Here is an 18,634-nt window from a genome sequence, read left to right as displayed (position 1 = left end):
ACGGAACACAACAAGAAAATAGAAATGTCATCTGTGATACCAGAGAAATGAGAAACTGCACCCATTACGTACACAGTTGTCGCGGAATAAGTGACACTTTGACGGTCTGCCCAAACAGCCTTACACTTTGTAAATGCCAAAACAAGCCTGAAACAGAGAAGTAGAAATGATGAGGAGTGATAAAAGGCCTTTTCAGAAGACAGAAAGAACAAAACAGCTGGTGAAGATACTGCTAGCGTATGTGAGAGCAAGTTCAGGTAGTGCTAGGTATATGTGTTGTGGAAAATGCAGTTCGATAGGTGGGAAAGCAAAGGCGTTGGATAGATATTTAGATTCCACATTGACTGTAACTAAAACTCGTAGCTGTTCTGTTGTTGTTTTGTTTGGTCTTCAGGTTTTTTATATTTTGTTTGCTTGTTTTGTTGCACGTGGTTTTTTTTGTATTTTGTTTTGGTAGGTTGTTTTGTTTTGTTTTGTTTTGTTTTGTTTTGAGGGAGATGGTTTTGGTTGTTTGGGTTTGTTTGTTTTGTTTGTTCCTTTTATTTTGGGATTCTAAAAAACGGGGGGCGGGAAGAGTAGAAGAACAGCTACCACCAGAGGCGGGTGGAGAATTGCTTTGCGGTTTAATATTTCTTTTTTCTTCCCCTAGCTACCGTGCTCTCTAACTCGTGTCCTTTATGTCCAGCTCGCTCCAGCAAGAGAAGGCTGTTCCTCCCCCGGGGGACGCAGGAAGCCCCCAGGTCGGGCGCCCGGCCCCGCGGAGCAGCGCTCGGCTGAGCGGCGGCGGGGTGCGGGGGTGTCCGGCTGCCCGTGTCCCTGTCCCCCTCCGGGGGGAGGGCCGGTGCGGCGGCAGGAGGGAGGCTGTGTGCAGCGGGGGTAGAGGGGCGGGATTGTGCCTGGGCGGTGGGTCCGTCTACCCCCACGCACCCCAAGAGGCGCGTCGGCTGCGGGGATCGCGGGCCTGCCAACGGGCAGCCATGGGTCACCGACCCCCCCGAGCCTCCTCGGGCTCCGCTGGCAGCCGGACCTGCCCTGCCGCGTCCCGCCTCGGCTCTCGGCCCCGGGGAGAGCGGCGGCGCCCGGCGCTGCCCGCCCCGCCCGGGGAAGCCGCCCCGCGGCCGTCAGCGGGAGGAGGATAGGACGGCGGCGGCCGCATGGCGGAGGTAAGGGGGATGGCCCCGGGGGCGGGGGAGGCACGGGCTGTCCCGGCCGGGCACCGGCAGGATGGAGCTCTCCGAATCTGCCCCGCCGCATCTGCCGAGCGAGGGGGAGAGTGAGCCCCGGAGCGGGCGGGCGGTCTGGGGATGTGGGGGCGGGCTGCGGGGACGCTTTTCTGAGCCAGTTCCCTCCCCGCAAAAAAAGTGAGTGGAAAGACCTGCAAACGTGTGCGGGACTGGCCCGTGCGTTCCCCACTGCCTCGGTGGCCGCCCGTCCCGGGAGAGGCTCACGAGCAGCGGGGGGCGATCGCAAACCGAGCGGCTGGTTCGTTCAGTGGAGTAAAAGCATGCAGCCTTCTGCTAACGGAGCGACCGCCGGTGGTTCCCCAAGCACCCGAGTGGACTGAACCCTTCAGAGCTGCCCTGGCCAGGGCCCAAGCGTGGCCCCAGCGCCGTTTGTCACCTGCAAGGCAGGGCTGCAAGGACGAGACTGTCGCTTCTGCGTGGCATTTCCTCCTGAAATGAATCGCCTCCGTTTGCTTTGTGTGGGCACACAGGCAGCTCAAGAATGTCATCCGGCTACAGAAATGGAGCTTCTCTGCAATGCATCATGGTGAACATTCAAGGGCAGGCTGAACGGGTCTCTGAGCAACCTGATCTAGTTGAAGATATCCTGCTCGTTGCAGGGGCGTTGGACTAGATGACCTCTGAAGGTCCCTTCGAACCTGAACTATTCTATGAGGAGCAGAACAGCACCACTCGCTTTGGGGAAGGGCACATTTATGTCGTAGTCTGATAACTACACCTGTCAGGAACATTTCTTACGCCTTGGGATTCTTCCTATGCCAGGGCTGTTGTATCCAGCCTCGTTGTATCTGCCTCTGTTATCAGTGTGGCACCGTGAACTATATAGTCAGGCAAGAAATACCCAACAGCGATGGCGGATTTCCCTCTTTCAGTCACACAGCATGCAGTCCGTACCGCAATTCTGTCTGCATGCACCCACTCAGACCCTCGTCTGGCAGAAGAGACGTGCATGTCTGTAACGAAGATTAGCCGAGCCATTCAGCTGCAGGGACTGCTTTTCTGAGTTAAGTCACTAGTGGGCATGGAGTTTCATTTTGTCATGAACAGTTTATGATCTGAGACTTTCGTGATACACTGTGCAGACAAAAGATAGAGTAATGCCAGGATGGTGGTTTTGTGACTCTGATGTTTAGTATGTTTTGAAATATCGAGTGGAACTACCAACATTTTTCAAGTTTTTTTTAAACCAGTATAAATGGCTGGTTCTTATGAATTAAAGGACCAGCATCAGCTATTAGTTATTACACTTGTCTTACATGGTAGGTTTTCTTTTTTATTTCTTCCTTTTACCTCTTTTTCTTGTTTGTTTCTTCGTTTTTTCCTATTTCCCCATGTGTTAGCTTGGTTATTTTTGTAAAGTCATTGCTAAACTAGTTTCTACACCCCAACTGTAAGTGACCACTCATTTCTGTGGAGAGATTATTCATTTCTTTGCTAAATGTATGTCTGGGCCTCCCTCGCATTTTGTTTAAGTGAAAGAATGATTGGAACAAGACAAGGCAGTGTTCCATTCTTGACCTAAAATGTAAATGGATTTCTAAGTGAAAACCCCCATGTCTCCTCCATCAGACTTCTTTTGAAATACACAACAGGTTCAAAACATGAAACACGAGAGGAAAAAGTTGATCTTAAGGCTTAAAGGTGACCTCTGTTATTTGGAATAACTCTACTTGTGCTGTCAAAATGTTATTGTAAGAGTATAATGTATTTCAAAGTGGTTTAGCTGATTTATAACCTTCATTTTGCCTTTTGTAAAAATAGACCCGAGCTATTATTAGCATTTCTCTTATTCACAATAGATCAGGATGAGGGGTCTGTGTAAACAGATGAAAGCGATTGCTTTGTTCTGCTCGGTATTGTGCGATTGTGTGGTGTTCTGAACAGTTAGCAGCTGGATTCATCTGGGTTAATTTTATTCATTGGGCTTCAGTCCATGCTGAGAACATTGCTGGCAACACAACACGAGTTGTTGATCCTCGTCCTTAGGGAACTGGTATTTAAAACCACTTTGGAAGACAACTGCAGCTGAAAAAGAAAATGGATTCAGTGGCTGAGGTGTGCTGTCCGAGCATGCTGAACTGTATGGGATTGCCTGGCCTATTTTTCTGTTCTGTGCTAAGATGAGATGTAGTGCAGTGTTAGGACAGCCTGAGCACTTAATCTTTGACAATTAGTAAAGCAAACAGGTGGGTTCCTACATTCAACTTGCTGCGTGACAGACTGGGGTCAGCCTTAACCTTTGTATTCACTATTTTCCGAGCAAACTATTTCATTCAGTCCCTTTCTGTAATCACACAGAAGTTTGCCGATGAATTGTAAACCACACAATATTTTGTTGCCTTAATAATAAAAATAACAAAATATTTTTCTTCTGGAATACACCTTTTAAGAGAGAAAATAATCATAAGTTCTGAGAGTCTTGCTACCTGTTTTCTTAGGCAGATGTGTGTGAAAGAACCAGGAGTGAAGAGTGCTTGTACCAGAGTAGAGACTACATTAAAAAAAAAAAGTTATTTGTTCTGAATCCTATCCGTAATTCACTGTCCTGCATTACCTAACAGCACTTCATAGGTGATTGGTAGAAGATGCGCTCCTGTGGCTCCATGCTGTTCTGATCTGGGTCAGCTACAGAATCAAGGCTTGTAGGTTTGGTTCTCAGGGATGTTTAAGACTGAGACTAAGGTACCAGGGTTCCTGTCTGACAACCGTGAGTTACATCTTTAGAAAAAGAAAAAAAAAAGGCAATAAACTTTTGCTTTGAATAGCCAGGAAAACATGCATCAGTTCATGCGGGGAAATGAAGTAATTTGTGTGGTAATGAAAGCTGATTCAGGTCCTACCATTTGCAGAATACACAGACCAAGATTTTAGGCTCTAGTGGGCACGTTTGCTAGGGGGACAGGTTAAAAGGATGAGTGAACTTTGTATTTTCTTTGGGGTGATTTTTTTCTCATGGTACTCTTTTTCTTTCCAGATATGGCTGTGTTTGTGCACCAGCTGGTCTTCCTCGTCACAGTTCACTGGAAAAGAGAGATAGCAATCTTGTTTTCTTAAGAAAGGATTTATAATGAAGGCACCACTTATTCCTTAAATCATAGAATCCTGACCTATTTGAATTCTGACATCCGCTACTGAAAACATAGGTGCCTGACTTTTCATGGCCTACTCAAGTCTACTCAGAACAAGGTCACAGTATGTAGGCTATATGTGAGTAGGTCACATTGACTTACACAGGTGAAGTTGGGCATGTCTGCTTATTTTTTCTCAATGTGTTGTAAATTATTGTTGGGAATGCATTTTAAGGAAAATGCTACATTGAAACACTGTGTGTCTGTGTAAACTTTGAAGGTTTTAGCATAGAAAAAACTACAAAAAATACAGAAAAAAATACATGCAGCTGGCACTGGATATAGGTGTGACAGCAGTAGGGAAAAGAGAGAAGCCATCCCACAGGCACACAACCTGGGATGCAGTCCGTGCCGCATTGTGCCAGCTGGAGGCTGCATTTTCCTGAGGTTTCTTGCTGTAACCCTGCCCCGACAACACTTCTACAAGCTGTTGTGTTGAGCCTTAAGTCCATATGTAAAACAAACAAGGCACATTTTCCAAAACACCTTAAAAACGGTGTGGGGAACTGGGAGGCCTCTGTGCTGCAAGGTATGGCATCAGTCCTACGTATATGGTAATAATATTCACAAATACATAGAAAGTCTCAAGAAGCTCGTGATACAATGTCTTAGATGAAGATCTTGAAAGAGCTGCCCTACTTGATTCCGTGATTTTCTTCTCCCTTTCTCTCTGTGTATCAGTATTTCTATATGTGTATGTGTGTATATATATGTAGACATTTGAAGAAAGGGAATATAAAAATCAGATGGGCTCTGTATTTTTCACAGAATATACATGGGGAATTATTTAGATTACAAGGAATGGACTATGTAGCTCTTCAGTTTCCTGTCTGTGGCCTGAATCTCACAGTAAAAACATTCTCACTTTCCAAATCATGTGAACCCCAAGCGCAGATGCTGCCCACACCAGCAGAAGAGGCGGCACCTGAGCGAGGGCAGCAGTCGCTGTGCTGGCTCATCATGCGGGATGTGGGACGTGCTCCAGCTCGGGGTGGGACGGAGAAGGCAGGCTCTGCTGCCACCCAGACCAAGGGGGTTTGTTACATGTGGATGTGTTGCATTCTCTATGACAGATTTTGGAGCTCTTCCCAACAGCTCAATTAAAGAACACTTGCTCTAATTAATAACTAACAGCATAACATTGGTGTTGTTTATGAATTACAAAAGTGAAGGAAGAAGATGCCCAGTGGATAATTTGTACTGTTTGTACTGTAGTCACTATGTTCATGTTTAGAAAGGGCAGTTTGGGTCAGGTTATGTAAAACTGTTATATAAAACTTGGAACACTGTTAGAGGCAGAATTTCACAGTGTTAAAGCACTGGAGGGGATGAATCCATTCTGGACTTGGGGCACCATTTGATGTATTTACACTGAGTGAGAATAGTTAGAGTTACAGATTTGTTTGTCTTGCTGAGTGTTGAAAGTTTGGTAAAATGAAGGTAAATACAAACCAGGTAGGCTTTTTTTTTTTCACTCCAGTGTGTTTGAGAGCAGTCCCACTGAAGCTGTGTGCTTAACTTACAGAACTTGGCTTGTTTAGTTTGGTTTTGATTTTTTCTGTTTAAATTTTATTTTGAATTCACTGGGCAGTAGGACATAGCAGTATTGCTGTGGGCGGATGTCTGCAAATAGGTGTCTGCTCATGGATGGCTCTTACCTGTTAGCCAGAACTTGCCCAGGTTTAATAAGAGGGTGTGTGAAGGACTGTGCGGTGTTTCAGAGAGAGGTGTGGTAAGAACCTCAAACGTTTGAGGCACCCGTTGTCTTGAAAGACCATGATCTTTTGTTACTGTGTGCTGTGGGAGGCACAAGGGTTTTGAAAAAGCCAGGTCAAATGAGTGGCCCAGAAGTGCGTAGACAGTGTCAGTGGTGTAGGGCTGATCAACACCGGGATTTTCTTGCTCCCTGAAGAGTGGGGAGGGTACTCCCGGTGCAGGGTGTGCAAGGGACATGTATGTAGGAGGAGATGAGGGGAATGTCAGGCATAAAGAAGACAGAGTGCGGTAAATGTGGAAAATAGAAGAGGAATTACATACGGTGGCAGAGGGAAGGTGAAGATACTCAGACCCCAGAGGAGGTAAAATCTTGGACTGTGGATTTTAACAGCGCTCTCTACTCAGAGCTGTGAGTTGGCAGAGTTTGGTATCACCATCAGGCTGGTGGCTCGAGAAAGGTGGGAGCTGGATACCTGAGGAAGTACCTTTTACCTTTGCCTGGGAGGGCTTAAAAGGAAGCTGTCAAAAAAAAAAGGAACTGAGTTGTGGACAAAGGTTTAGTAGAAAGGGTGGCCCATGAATACTTACATGTTTATTCAGTGTATCATTCAGTGACTATACCATACCAATGAGGATATATTACCAATCTAGCCTGGATAAAGGTACAGAAAGAAAGAAGTCTCTTGGAGAACCCCAATGTTGGGTAGTTCACTGACCACAACAGAAAGCATCTTGAGACAGCAGAGGCATAGAAAGAGCTTTTTCTTTTTTAGTGTGCTCACTCTGAAAGGGTGACTAAATAAATTTAATAACCTTTGTCAGTTTAAAAGGTTAATTTCTAAGGGGATATTAAACCATCTTTGGGATTAAAACTGATGTCTTAATTGAAATTAATGACAACTACTATTTGTGTCTGTGTCTTCAACTTGTATCCATCTCTGCTTCCATTTAGGAGTAGGTTGGTGTTAATTCTCTGTGTTTGCTGAGCGTGTAGAGTGCATGGAGCATGCATGTTTCATAATAGCTGGAAGAGCTGAGCCATGCTACGTAAAGCCCTAGCCCTTTTGTTTCTGAAATGCATGTGGCCAGGCAGATGCTAGTAACTCAGCACAACATGCAGCAGTGCCTTTAGCCATGTGCGTTTGGTTGCAGACCAGATGGCATTACTGTGATTTGGAGCTGTAGATGTTTGACAGGTGCCATATTTGGAGTCACAGTTATGTACTGTTTGATTTACTCAATTGCATTGCTTAATTAGCATGGCTTAGTGTGCTTTGTAAGCCTAACCATATATAACATAAGTTGCTTTGATATTTGGTGTTTCCTTCCACTACTCCACCCTTCATGCTTTCTAAAGCCTGGCTGCATTTCAGATAATACTCTTCTGTTCCTGTGTTTCTGGGATATTTTAGGGCTCATTATGAGTATAGAGAAACAGCAATAAATATTTTGCTTTTTAGCTGAGATTAAGTAGGTATCAATTGGTAAGATTAATTATCACCACATATTTAAAGTACACAGGCAAAAAAGCAACATCAATAACATTAGAGCTATATGATAACAGCTATGCATCATTATATTTAATTTTGAATCATATTTAATCCTGCAAAGCACTAAAGTGAAACTACTGGTTATGTTATTAGAAGCTGTATTTCTTTTGCCTAACTCGTACTGAAGTGGGACAATTTTCTGGAAATGCTACTTAATGAAAATGTGGCACAGATCACTAGGCCTGTGCTGCATCTTTTCAACTGGTAGCAAAGAGAGGGCCAGCTCTACAGAGAAGTGCAGTTAATAAAGCAGCTTGCAGAAAAGCATCTCAAAGGGTAATGACAGTAATGGAATAATTTGAAGCCTGACAACTAAAATAAAGGTAAAATAGAGGAATTAACAGGCAGCATGTGAATGACATATGTGAGTAATCAGCGTGCAAAATCGTTTTGCAAATAATGGTGGTCATATACCTATGCTCTGACACTGGGATTTGTAGAAATATTTGCAGAAATACCTGAGTCTGACTGCAGTGAAACAGAGCTTTGCAGGGGCTGGTAACCCCTGCCCCTCCGTCCCGCCTGCACACCCTGGCAAACCACCCCGTCTGCTCCGTTCTGCTGCCGTGAGTGAGGCCTTTCTGTTATTCCAGAACCAGTTCAGATGTTTCTGTGCACTTGTAGCACTGAGCTGTGTAGTTTTAGCCCTGTTTGCAAACGACACACTGATTAGTAGCTGGAAACAGCTTGCCCATGTTTTCTGCTGCTGCTAGAGAGGGGTCTTGTTCGCCCATCACAGGAGACCTATTCATGTTTTGATACCGTTACACATTCTGCTCCCTACATATTGTTTGATGGACCACAAATAGGGAAGCAAGGGGAGAAGATACATGGAGGGATAATCTGATGTACAGTGCACCAAATTTATGCTGAGATCTATATTCTGATGTACTTAATTGGAAACTGAAGGCTTTTTTTTTAATGTAATAAGAAAATCTGCTAAAGCCAGCAGTGTCCTTCCAATTGAGTATAGGCTGGGGCACCCGCAAAATCATACTTTCTCCCACCTCCTCATTGATTCGTGGACCACTTCGAGTGGCAGATTTGACATAAATTACTGTTTTTCATATTTCAAAGACTGAAAGACCGAAGCTGATAGTTGACCTGTACTTTAGGGAAACCACAGATGCACAGTTAGAGCCCAGGCCTCCAAAGTGAAAGGCTGATGGATAATTTGGTAAATCAGACTCGGTCTCAGATTGTGTTCTCTAGCCCAAGTGAAACTAGTAAAGGGCAGAAGCAAGATTAGAATTTGAGATATTTGTTTTTTTTTTTTTGGTTGGGTGTTCTGGTATAAGTCTCCTGCCTTGTGCTTGCACAGAAATCCTTCCGAAGGCAAGCTGAAGGTTGTCATCAGGTGGGGTGTAGCTTATTGTTTGGAAACAACCTGCTGTGGGCAGCATGAACTTCCACATTCTACAATGGTAGAAGCAGAAAGGCTGATGAAATAGATGGGCTTGGTAGTAATAGCAAGTCTTCTACAATCAGCAAGAATCAGTCTTTTCCTCTCTACAGACACCGCCCATGTATAGTCCTGATTTAGCTCTGGGGCTCATAATGGTGTTACTGTAACTCAACTACTGTTTCTTCTGCTACCATTAACGCAAAATAAGCAACAGGACAGAAACACTAAGTGTGACTGTGCAGTACTGAGTAAGTAGTATTTACAACACCTTATCTCTTCTATCATGAGATGTATATTCAGATTGTTCATAGTTGGGTGGAGCCCCTGGACAACTTAGTTATTTCAACTAATAATTCCCATTCTGAAACCTAATGCCAATTTGTATTTATACATCAGCTCTTGGCGTGTTTCTCTAGAGCAACACTGAGTTATTAAGCAGTAGCAGCTATTAAGCATTTGTGGAGAAGAATTACAGTTGTCATAAATATTGGGTTAAGTGCTTACAAGGGTACTACCCCCAAGAAGAACAGACCCATCTTTGCTGCAGATTAGGTCAGTCAGCATTAGCAGCAAAACTTTTCATTTTAAAATTTTCTGGGCTTCTGATATTATTGTTTACTTTCTGGGTGCCCATCTTCACAAAAAAACACAGTTGTTATCTTAATTGGAGTCCCCCTTGTCTCCCACAGCTCAGAGCTGCAATCATTAACCATGAAGCTACTCATCACATTGCTTTTTTGCAATACTCCAAGGGCATCTTATATACACTTCCCGTTGCAGGAGCCTTCCAGGGTCATTAGTGTTTTCAATATAACTTCTTCCTTATCTCTGGAACACCTCGTTTTGGCAATCGCTAGGTTGGGCAGTGCCTCCTAGCCCGTAAATTAGCCTTCTCCTCTGTTCAGTTTGGTAATGGATTCCACGCTAACAGGGTTCAGAAGTTCATCGGTTCAGTTTTCTCTGTACTTTTCATAATTTGAAAGGAATTTGGCTGTGGCCTTTGTGTAGCTATAACCATACATGGTTGCATATTTTATTTAACACTATTAATGCACTGCCATCTTGTGACAACCTATCTGTTGAAAATGGATTGCTTGTTTTTTCCAGGCACCACGTCTTTACAGCATGGGGGATTTTTCGACAGTTAACTTCCTAAAAAATATTATTTTCAAGGGCTTAATTGAAAATACCAGCCCTATCTCTCAGAGTACAGGTAGTCTTGTACATGGTAACTTCCTAGGAGAAATAAGGCAAGACTTTCTTCTGTTACCTGACCTCCCAGCAAGCATACTAGAGAACTCAGGACCTCCTAGTCTTTATGGTACATCCTTCCTTCCCTGTGGAAAGTGCTTTTCACGTTGTTTGTTCAATGAAGTGCTGTCAGAAAATTCCTTTCCTGCACCACAGTAGGGATGCTCAGCTATAGAGGAACCATATCATATGCTTACTTGATCCATTTATATTCTCACTTTTTTTGTATCCATGTATTTTATTGACTACTGTACTTGTCAGCAAGTGCTCTGACACAATCTTGGTCAGTGGCTTTGTACCCAGCAATGATACCCCATATAAGGTGGGCCTCAATGCTGCTGCAGTACCTGCCGTTTGGACTTCAGGGCTGAGGGATCATACAACAGCGGAAAAACGGAGTAGTATCTTAGAGTTGAATGACATCCACAGAAGGTGCGGTTTGGGGAGGGATTTTTCCTGCAAACGGAGTAGTAAAGGAGTTGAAATGTGAATACAATAGACCTTGGTTAAGAAGGAGCTAAGCCAAATGTGGCAGCTCACAGCCTCAAAAGCTTTCATAACCTGTGAAAGAAAAGTGGTGAGATCTTAAAGTTCCTGTCCTCCTCCCCTCTTTTCTTACACCACTGTTCTCACCAGTTAAGTCCTGCAGGTGAGCTATCTATCTTCTTCACAAGGTTAATTTTCCAACAATTTAGCACTTTGAACCAGCTCACACTGTGATTGGATGATCAATACTGCTACCAGGGAAGGCTCAGAACCACTTTTCTTAAGACCTTTTCTTAGACTAGATCAGATGTACCATACAGGCTATAGTTTGATGGACACTTAGCAACAGTCCCATTTCCACCTCTTGATGCTCATCAGTCCCACACTGTCCTTCGCGAGTCCTCCTTCTCCTCTCATCCCTCAACCACTTTTCCTCTGCACCCTTCCTGCTTCCTCTTGCCATATGCCAACACAGGTTGTGCTTTGTACAAGTGGAAAACAGCATTCAGGGTAGCTACAAGAATTTAACATACAACATTTTTACTTTAATAGATTCAAATATCAGAACATTAGAAAATAAATTGATCAAGACTGTGCAGGTGAGGAATGTAGAGGCATTCATTGTATAAAAGATCCTTTCCCCCCCGCCCACGCCCCATCATCTTTTAGGTGAGCTTACTGGAAGATATAGAAGTTGCTACTTCTAGTAGAAGTTGAGATCCATCACTGTCACACAATATACATTTCACCCAGACACTTTGCCGCCGTTTCAGTCCTCGTGATGCCACGCTACTAAGAACAGACTACCTCTCTCAAACAGACATTTACACAGGCAAGAGTCTTTTCCTCAGTCAAGTTTTAACAGCACAAATCCAGAATCACTACTTCATGAGTCAAATTTGACAGGGCCATTTTCAGCTGCCAGCATTAGAAACCAAACAGCCCACGGTGAAAATTTTGATGAAATTAAACTCATGTCTTTGGAGGAAGGTTTTGATCCTATAGAAGTTTCTCAGCTCTTTGAAGAACCTGGCTCAGATTCGGGACTGCCTTTGAATTCAAGTCACAGCACCACCTCTTACCTAATCTGCAGTGAAGGTGCTATTGGGTAAAGCAGTGATGTTAAATCTGTTTCTTCACATGGCTTAGGAGCTGTTGGTAGCCATTGCCAAGAACATGGCAAATATGGCCATGTGGAATATCCAGGTGATTCAGAGTGTTGTAGAGAAGTCACACTTCAGCAGTTTCTTCATAACCACACTTAAAATCAGCTGCCAAGTCAAGCAGCATCTACTCTGGAGCATCATCAGCAGATGTGGATGCAGAAACCAAATGAAGTAACAAATAGGTGCCATAATTGTACTGATACAAACCTTAGCAGTGACAAATCTGAGAACACCATTTTTAGTCAATGAAATTGTGAGCATGCCTGTCAACTCATTCAACACCATGCTAGCATCTGAGGAAAAAACAAAGCTGCTGCCCAAAATTGTTGTAAACGCAAGCTAAATGCAATTCTTAACTTGGAATCTTCAAATGCAAAAGGAGAGCCTTCAAAGGAGCACTCTCAGTGTAGCAAATCATCTGGATGAAGGAAAAGTCAAACAACTTGTACTGTGAATTTTCAGTAGATTGATGGCCTGTTAACCTGTACCAATATGTCATTCATTGCAGTAGTGATGGCAGTATTTTCATAATGCTCAAACACTTGGTCAAATCAGAACAGAAACAAGGTGAAGGGCAGAAGCAAAAATAATCACTTAGGTTTTATTTCTCCTGAGAGAATAAGGATATCTGCATGAAGACTGGAGGTCAGTGACTACAGTAGTACAAGCAGAAGAGATACTAGAGAAGGAAGTCTGTGTTGAAGGGTCTGGCAAACCCATCAGATTATCTATTAGAAAGTCTACCTGAATGAGCAAATCTGTTTACCTTTAATTAGAATTAAAGGAGCTAGGCCATCAGTGTAAGCAGAATTGAAAATACTGCATTTATAGGCCTACGTAAAACTATTAATTTAGTTTCGGGTGATGGGGGGCAGGGCCACAGGTCAGTAAGGGAAAAAATAAACAGCGTGCTTTAGATCAAAGCTACAGATAAAAGAACAAAAAACAGTTCAGTCCCAAGTACTTGATTCTTCATATACAAAATGATCTTTTTTTAGCACTGGAAGAAAAACTGTAGCTCACGTTCATCTTCACCTTAAATTCAGCGTGAATTTATGTTCCTAAGAGATATACTGTGCTTTGCATTTGTTCAGAAGTGTTCTACTTTTCCTAGTTTTCCTTTGAGGAGAGAGGCCCAGGAGGCTATTGCGTTTTTTGCATTACTTTCGCCATCATAGCTCTAAGCAAACATAATGTGCAATTTCACAACTCACATGGTCAATATTATCTTACCTTCATTCTCTGCAACTGAATCATTCTCAAGTGAGTGATGGTGAATGACTTCGTACTGCTTCCCAGTCTGTGATATATTTACTTTTGTGACCTTCCTTCACCCTCCCATTTGGATACTTCCCTCAACAAGTATGAAAGCGTTTCATTTTAGCTTTTAAAAATGAATATTTTATAAGTATCTTCAACTTTGTCGATTCCCCCCCCCCCCAAGACTTTAGAGCAAATGACATAGCACTAAATTACTATTTATCTGTACTTCTGATAAATGAGGTTACACTCTAATAGTGGCTCTGAATAAAGAACTTTTGGGTTTGGTATTTATTTATTTGTGCCATTAAAAAGAAAACATTTTCTTCACCTACATGCTTCTTCACCACACCTTATTCTTTTCTATTTAATAACTTGAAAAGAATCTGCAAAAAAGATGGCCTAAAAGAGAAACAAGCATGTAATAAGGTTAAGAGGCCCACTAGTTTGTAAGGTATTAAAATCAGTACAAATATGAGCAACTAGATAGCAATAAATACTTTTTACATCTTTTATAAACAAAACCCATGCAACTGGTATACATTAAAAAAAAAAAAAATCTCATTGGTCATGGCATGATTACAATGTAGCAACTTTATGGTTACATGTTTTTAAAAAAGCCCTCGCACCAAACACATGAAAACTACACATAGATGCAATAAAATTTAAATGCCATTTCAAGATACAAACTATGCCATTAGTAGGTAAATCATGTTATTTGTTTGCACCTGTGTTTACTGGTAGCATCAAACAGTATTTTCTAAAATAGAAGCACTGCCTCAGAGTGCAAAATGTGCTGAGTTATTGATATTGAAACCAGCCATTTCAAACAATTTGCTCTGCATATTGTATTTTAAAAAATATTTTAATGTGTGCATCTGTTCCTTCACTTACCAGTTTCAACACAGCCTCAAATTGCTAAATTCATAGCAGAAACTTTCTTAGTGAAGCCCTGGAAGTTACTGCTATTAGTTAAGCTTCACTGGGAGGCATATTTATCCTAACTGGTATTCACAAGGAATTTATTTCATTGCTAGTTCATGAATTTCAACCAAAACATGCAACAAGTAACTACATATATATGATGAATTGTGAACTGTTCTTCTGGCTCTGGGAAAAACCAAACCAAAACACAACCAGAACAAAAAAAACAGTACATTTGAGGCAGCATGAATGTAATCTTTTAATTAAATCACATAATCATTTTAAAGTCTATGCATGTAGCTTTTGTAGGACCAGGGCTTTAGGTCTACTTCACGGCCCCTGTGCACAAATTCTGATAGATATCAAGTCCATAACTGGTAAAACCAGAAACCCAAGTGTTTATGTTTTAGGGCTTCAAGAGTTTCTACAGTCCTATGAGGGAAGGGTACGAAAAGGAAATAAAAAAAGGTGAACCCTCTGTGTTACTTCTTTGGCAGCAGAACGAGCGCCCAGAACTCATCTGGGTGATGGTTACACAGTTAAATTTTGGCACATGCTGAAAGAAAGCAGGTGGGAACTCTGAGAGAGCAATCTCAAGGGAAAGCAGCATACTACAGCTGAGTCCTATGAAATGAAAATATCAGCCCCAAACCCATCTAGTTCCTTTAGCTGTAAATCTGAAGACCGGAAATTATAATGAACTGCCATCAGCTAATTCTACTCCCATTATTGCTCTATGACTGTATTTCTTTAAGAAGCTTATTTATGAAAATCAATTTCTGAGAACTCAAGTAGCAGCTATACCCCTACAAAATCACTCAGGTGAATTATTAATTTGGGGGGACTGAGTTATAACAGTGTTGACACAGATACTGAGCACCAGGTCTGGGTGTCCTAAATGATCTTCTCAAACCTTCAGCTACCTACCCACAGGAAAGACAACTGTAGTCAGACTTCAGAGAAACCAAAATCCCAAGTGTAGAAACCAGGAACTACGCCATGTAAAAAGACAGGATGTGGTATCAGACTTAGTCTGGAGCCAGATGTCTTGTAAAGAGCTATTAGGGCTGCATTCTACCTTACTGAATACCAACATGGAGAAAAACATCTCTCTGAAGTACAAACTAAAATACTTTTTAAAGACTTGTTACACTGCTAGAAAGTTGCAAAGCTGAGGATGATAGATTTAGCTGTTGATACAGAGAAAAAAACACAAATACCAAAGTGGGAGTTCTCATTAAAATACTGGTCCCATGGTAAAGCCATTAAGTAGTTCACGTTTGAGTGGTAAACCCTGTTTCTGTTGCACTAATGAAGAGATTAGAAAAGGTCAGACTGAGAAAAGTACAGAGGATAAACAGTGGGTGGCGAGGAAATTGCAAAGCATACCGACCTGCCTGCCCCATTATCACTGGTAGCGACACACACAGACACTACGAGCAGCATTAGCCACTGGCTTCTCTCAGACCTGATTATCTTCTAGAGTATTCAATGGACTTTATTAGAACACAACACCCTAAGCATTGTTTATGAAACATAAGGCTGCACACTGACATACAGGCACACTACCAAATAAACACCACTCCCCACCCCCAAAGAGTCATGGCATACTGCGGTAACATACACATTGAATGATCATTAACAGCACTGCACTCATGTGCAGCTTCAGCTTAGTGTTCTGGTTTTATTCAACACTTTGCTTTTCACAGAAGCTACATTTTACAAGCTACAGCTGTTCCTGCTCAAGAGCTTACAATCTAGTTTTAGATGGGGTAAACCAGAGTAACAAACTTCAAAGAAGAAACAAAGGACAAAGCAACTTCATTATTGGTTTGTCAGTTTTAACAGCTCTGTATTTGTCCCTATATACACACTACATTTAGATCTTTTGGCAGTCACAAGTATGGCTTTAACGAGAATCTTGAGAACAGAGTAGGTAGAGGCCTATAAATGACGCAACACGACACTCAGCACCAGGTTCTAGTGAAAATTTATTATTTACTAAATAAACCAAATGGAGATGACACATGTAACCATTACTGTAGCGTACCTCATAAAAGCACTGCAAATTGTTACCTGCTACACAGCTACTAGAACTCCAGTAAATGCCATTAGCCACTGATTTTTATACAAGTATGCCCAAAAACAGACCACAAAAGAGACCAAAGCAGCAGCAAAGGGTGGGCTGTGGAAAGTCCCACATTGGGGAGAACTCTAGGGGGAACAGCAATTTTCTAGGACTCGCCCGCAAAGTCACCCTTGTTCATAGAGTGAAGCAGCGCGGGAGGTCACAGAAGTTTGTAAACTACACAATCCCCAAACACTGTTGACCTAGTAGGTTCACAGCATCTTTGGGGCAAGTCAAACACCCATTTAAAGATCAACAATTTATTTTTACTGTTGATAAATAAACCCATTCTTGCTGACATTAACTGGAGTAACTTCTGCTGCAATGCAGATCAATGCTAGCTGCAAAGCAAGAGTACAACTGTTAAGAGAGACGGTATGACTTCTGGCAAAATGGATCAACATGACGCAGCAACACCCTTCCATGTTACACTCCTGTGCATTCCTACCAGTACCACTGCACCAAAGAGGAAAGAACCTAGCATCTCTCTCAGGAGAAAAAAAAATTGACAGCACTACTACAGGATTCTGCTTCCATCATGCACTCAGCTTTGAAAACAAATTGGAACACTGAGACTATAGGGAACATCTTGCTTCAGTGTGTTCTCAGCACATCATCCTCTTTCACAAATACGGTCAAGTTGCCAAAACAAACTCAAGCTGACATCTTCTTCAAATTAATATCTGTTTTCTGGGATTTTTTTCTTCCCCAGAAATATGACTTCAACCCCAAGATCATATGTACGTTTATAATAAAAACTAAAAGAATGCACTCTTCCCCACACAGGACAAAGTTCAATTCCTGCTAATTTTGCAATCATAAGAGCAATTTCTCACATTTTCCTGAACACTTCTTGGCACCTGAAGTACACGTAATAGAAGTGAATAAAATCCACCTTTAATGTAAGTAATAGAACACAAAGTCTGAGTAGTCAGAACCCTATTATTGACCTATTTTCACCACCTTTTTATAAACGCAAGTCATACACTGTGGGTTATTTTTTTCTCCCATACCAGTTACCAGTAGGTTTGTCCTTCACATTCTTCCCTGTTTGCTGGGAGCGAGCTGGGCTTAGTACCAACAACCTGATCCTCAGTTCCTAATACACGGAAACATGCTTACCAGCAATGTTACCCTTACTTCAAAAACGAAGTCTGCAGAGCAACATAAACCAAACTTCTTAGAAATTAGAGGACAAGTATACATTCAATACAAATTGAGGACCAGTAACTGACCACACACACGCTGTTGGTTTTTATTCAAAGTTGCTAGCTTTCAGCATCAGGTTGACTCAAAATAGTGACTTCTCTTACTGAATTAATCAGTAAATGTTGTGATTGTCAGTTGTTTTAAGAACATACCAAGAAAGGTCATGGAAGTTCAACAGCAAGACAGGAAACTTACTCAGATACTCAAAACTTTAAGACTTTAAATATCCAATAACTTAGTTTTTGCATACTGCTGGCCTCTATACACACCCTTCCCCCATGGCGAGTAGATCAAAATTAAAACATTCTTATTATGGAAAATACACTTAAATAAATTTAAAGCCTTGTTGCAAAACTACTGAAAGAGTATAAGTATCTCAAACAGAAAGAGAAAATTACTCCTCATTGAAGTGAGGTTTTTTTATATCATATGAATGTAGTCTTGGCAACTGCAAAGAAAAACATCCATTAACTAAACCTCTAAGTTCCAGGAAAGACAGCAAATTCCTTATCAACTGGTCAACTCATTCTGTTGGAAAGAAGAAAGTAAAGGAGATTTTGTGCGTCTTCATTTTCTGCTTCCGTTGCAGCCCACCGGTTACCTATGCAAATATTTCAAAGTTGAACTTAAGAAACACAGGAAAAAAAATCATATGTGAATCCTTAAATAATATTTTTGAATATAAAGAAGGTTAAATACATTAGAACAGTACAAACTGAAGATATGTTCCCTCAAATACATTTCCCACTGAAGCTTTGCCAAGCTCACACTTGCAAGTTTGTTTTTTGTGGGTGTTGTTTCCCCACCCCCAAAGATTACGCTATCAGTAATACAGTTCTGGTACAGCAGGAACTCTAATTTCATTCAGTCTTTCTCTCTTGATGCTAAAAGCTCTTTACCGGTGAAAAGGAGCTGTCTTAAGTGCTAGTTTAATTAACAGGAAAGGAGATATTTTTATAAAGTGATATAAAACACAGCCAAAAAGCTATTTTAAAGCAATTGTGTCCAACAGCAAAGATATCAGCATTTTGAACTTGTAGCACTGTTTCTCCCAGCAGAGAACAGATGCCTACAGTCAGAGATACAAGTTCTGTGAATACACTTGCCAAGTTGACTTTGTTTTAAATCCACCTCAAAATGGAACGTTTCAAATCATGAAAGGGTCTA

General features: G+C 41.9%; 1 protein-coding gene across 1 annotated transcript; it reads left to right on the top strand.

Annotated features, from left to right (window-relative positions):
• Window positions 1-1,154: 1,154 nt before the first annotated feature.
• Window positions 1,155-18,565, top strand: NFE2L3 (NFE2 like bZIP transcription factor 3; the record flags this gene model as incomplete). Its single annotated transcript, XM_082044601.1, is given in 11 exon segments — window positions 1,155-1,163; window positions 11,450-11,494; window positions 11,498-11,594; window positions 11,597-11,889; window positions 11,893-12,042; window positions 12,046-12,167; window positions 12,169-12,238; window positions 12,244-12,364; window positions 12,367-12,395; window positions 12,401-12,417; window positions 12,419-18,565. Coding segments are annotated over 11 exon segments (1,071 nt in total). The 3' UTR covers window positions 12,537-18,565.
• Between the last annotated feature and the right edge of the window lie 69 nt (window positions 18,566-18,634).

The sequence above is a fragment of the Streptopelia decaocto genome (genome assembly GCF_964273445.1).
Source record: "Streptopelia decaocto genome assembly, chromosome: 2".
NCBI classification, from domain to species: Eukaryota; Metazoa; Chordata; class Aves; order Columbiformes; family Columbidae; genus Streptopelia; species Streptopelia decaocto.
The sequence above is the reverse complement of the archived record's forward strand: the minus strand, read 5'-3'. Positions and strand labels throughout refer to the sequence as shown.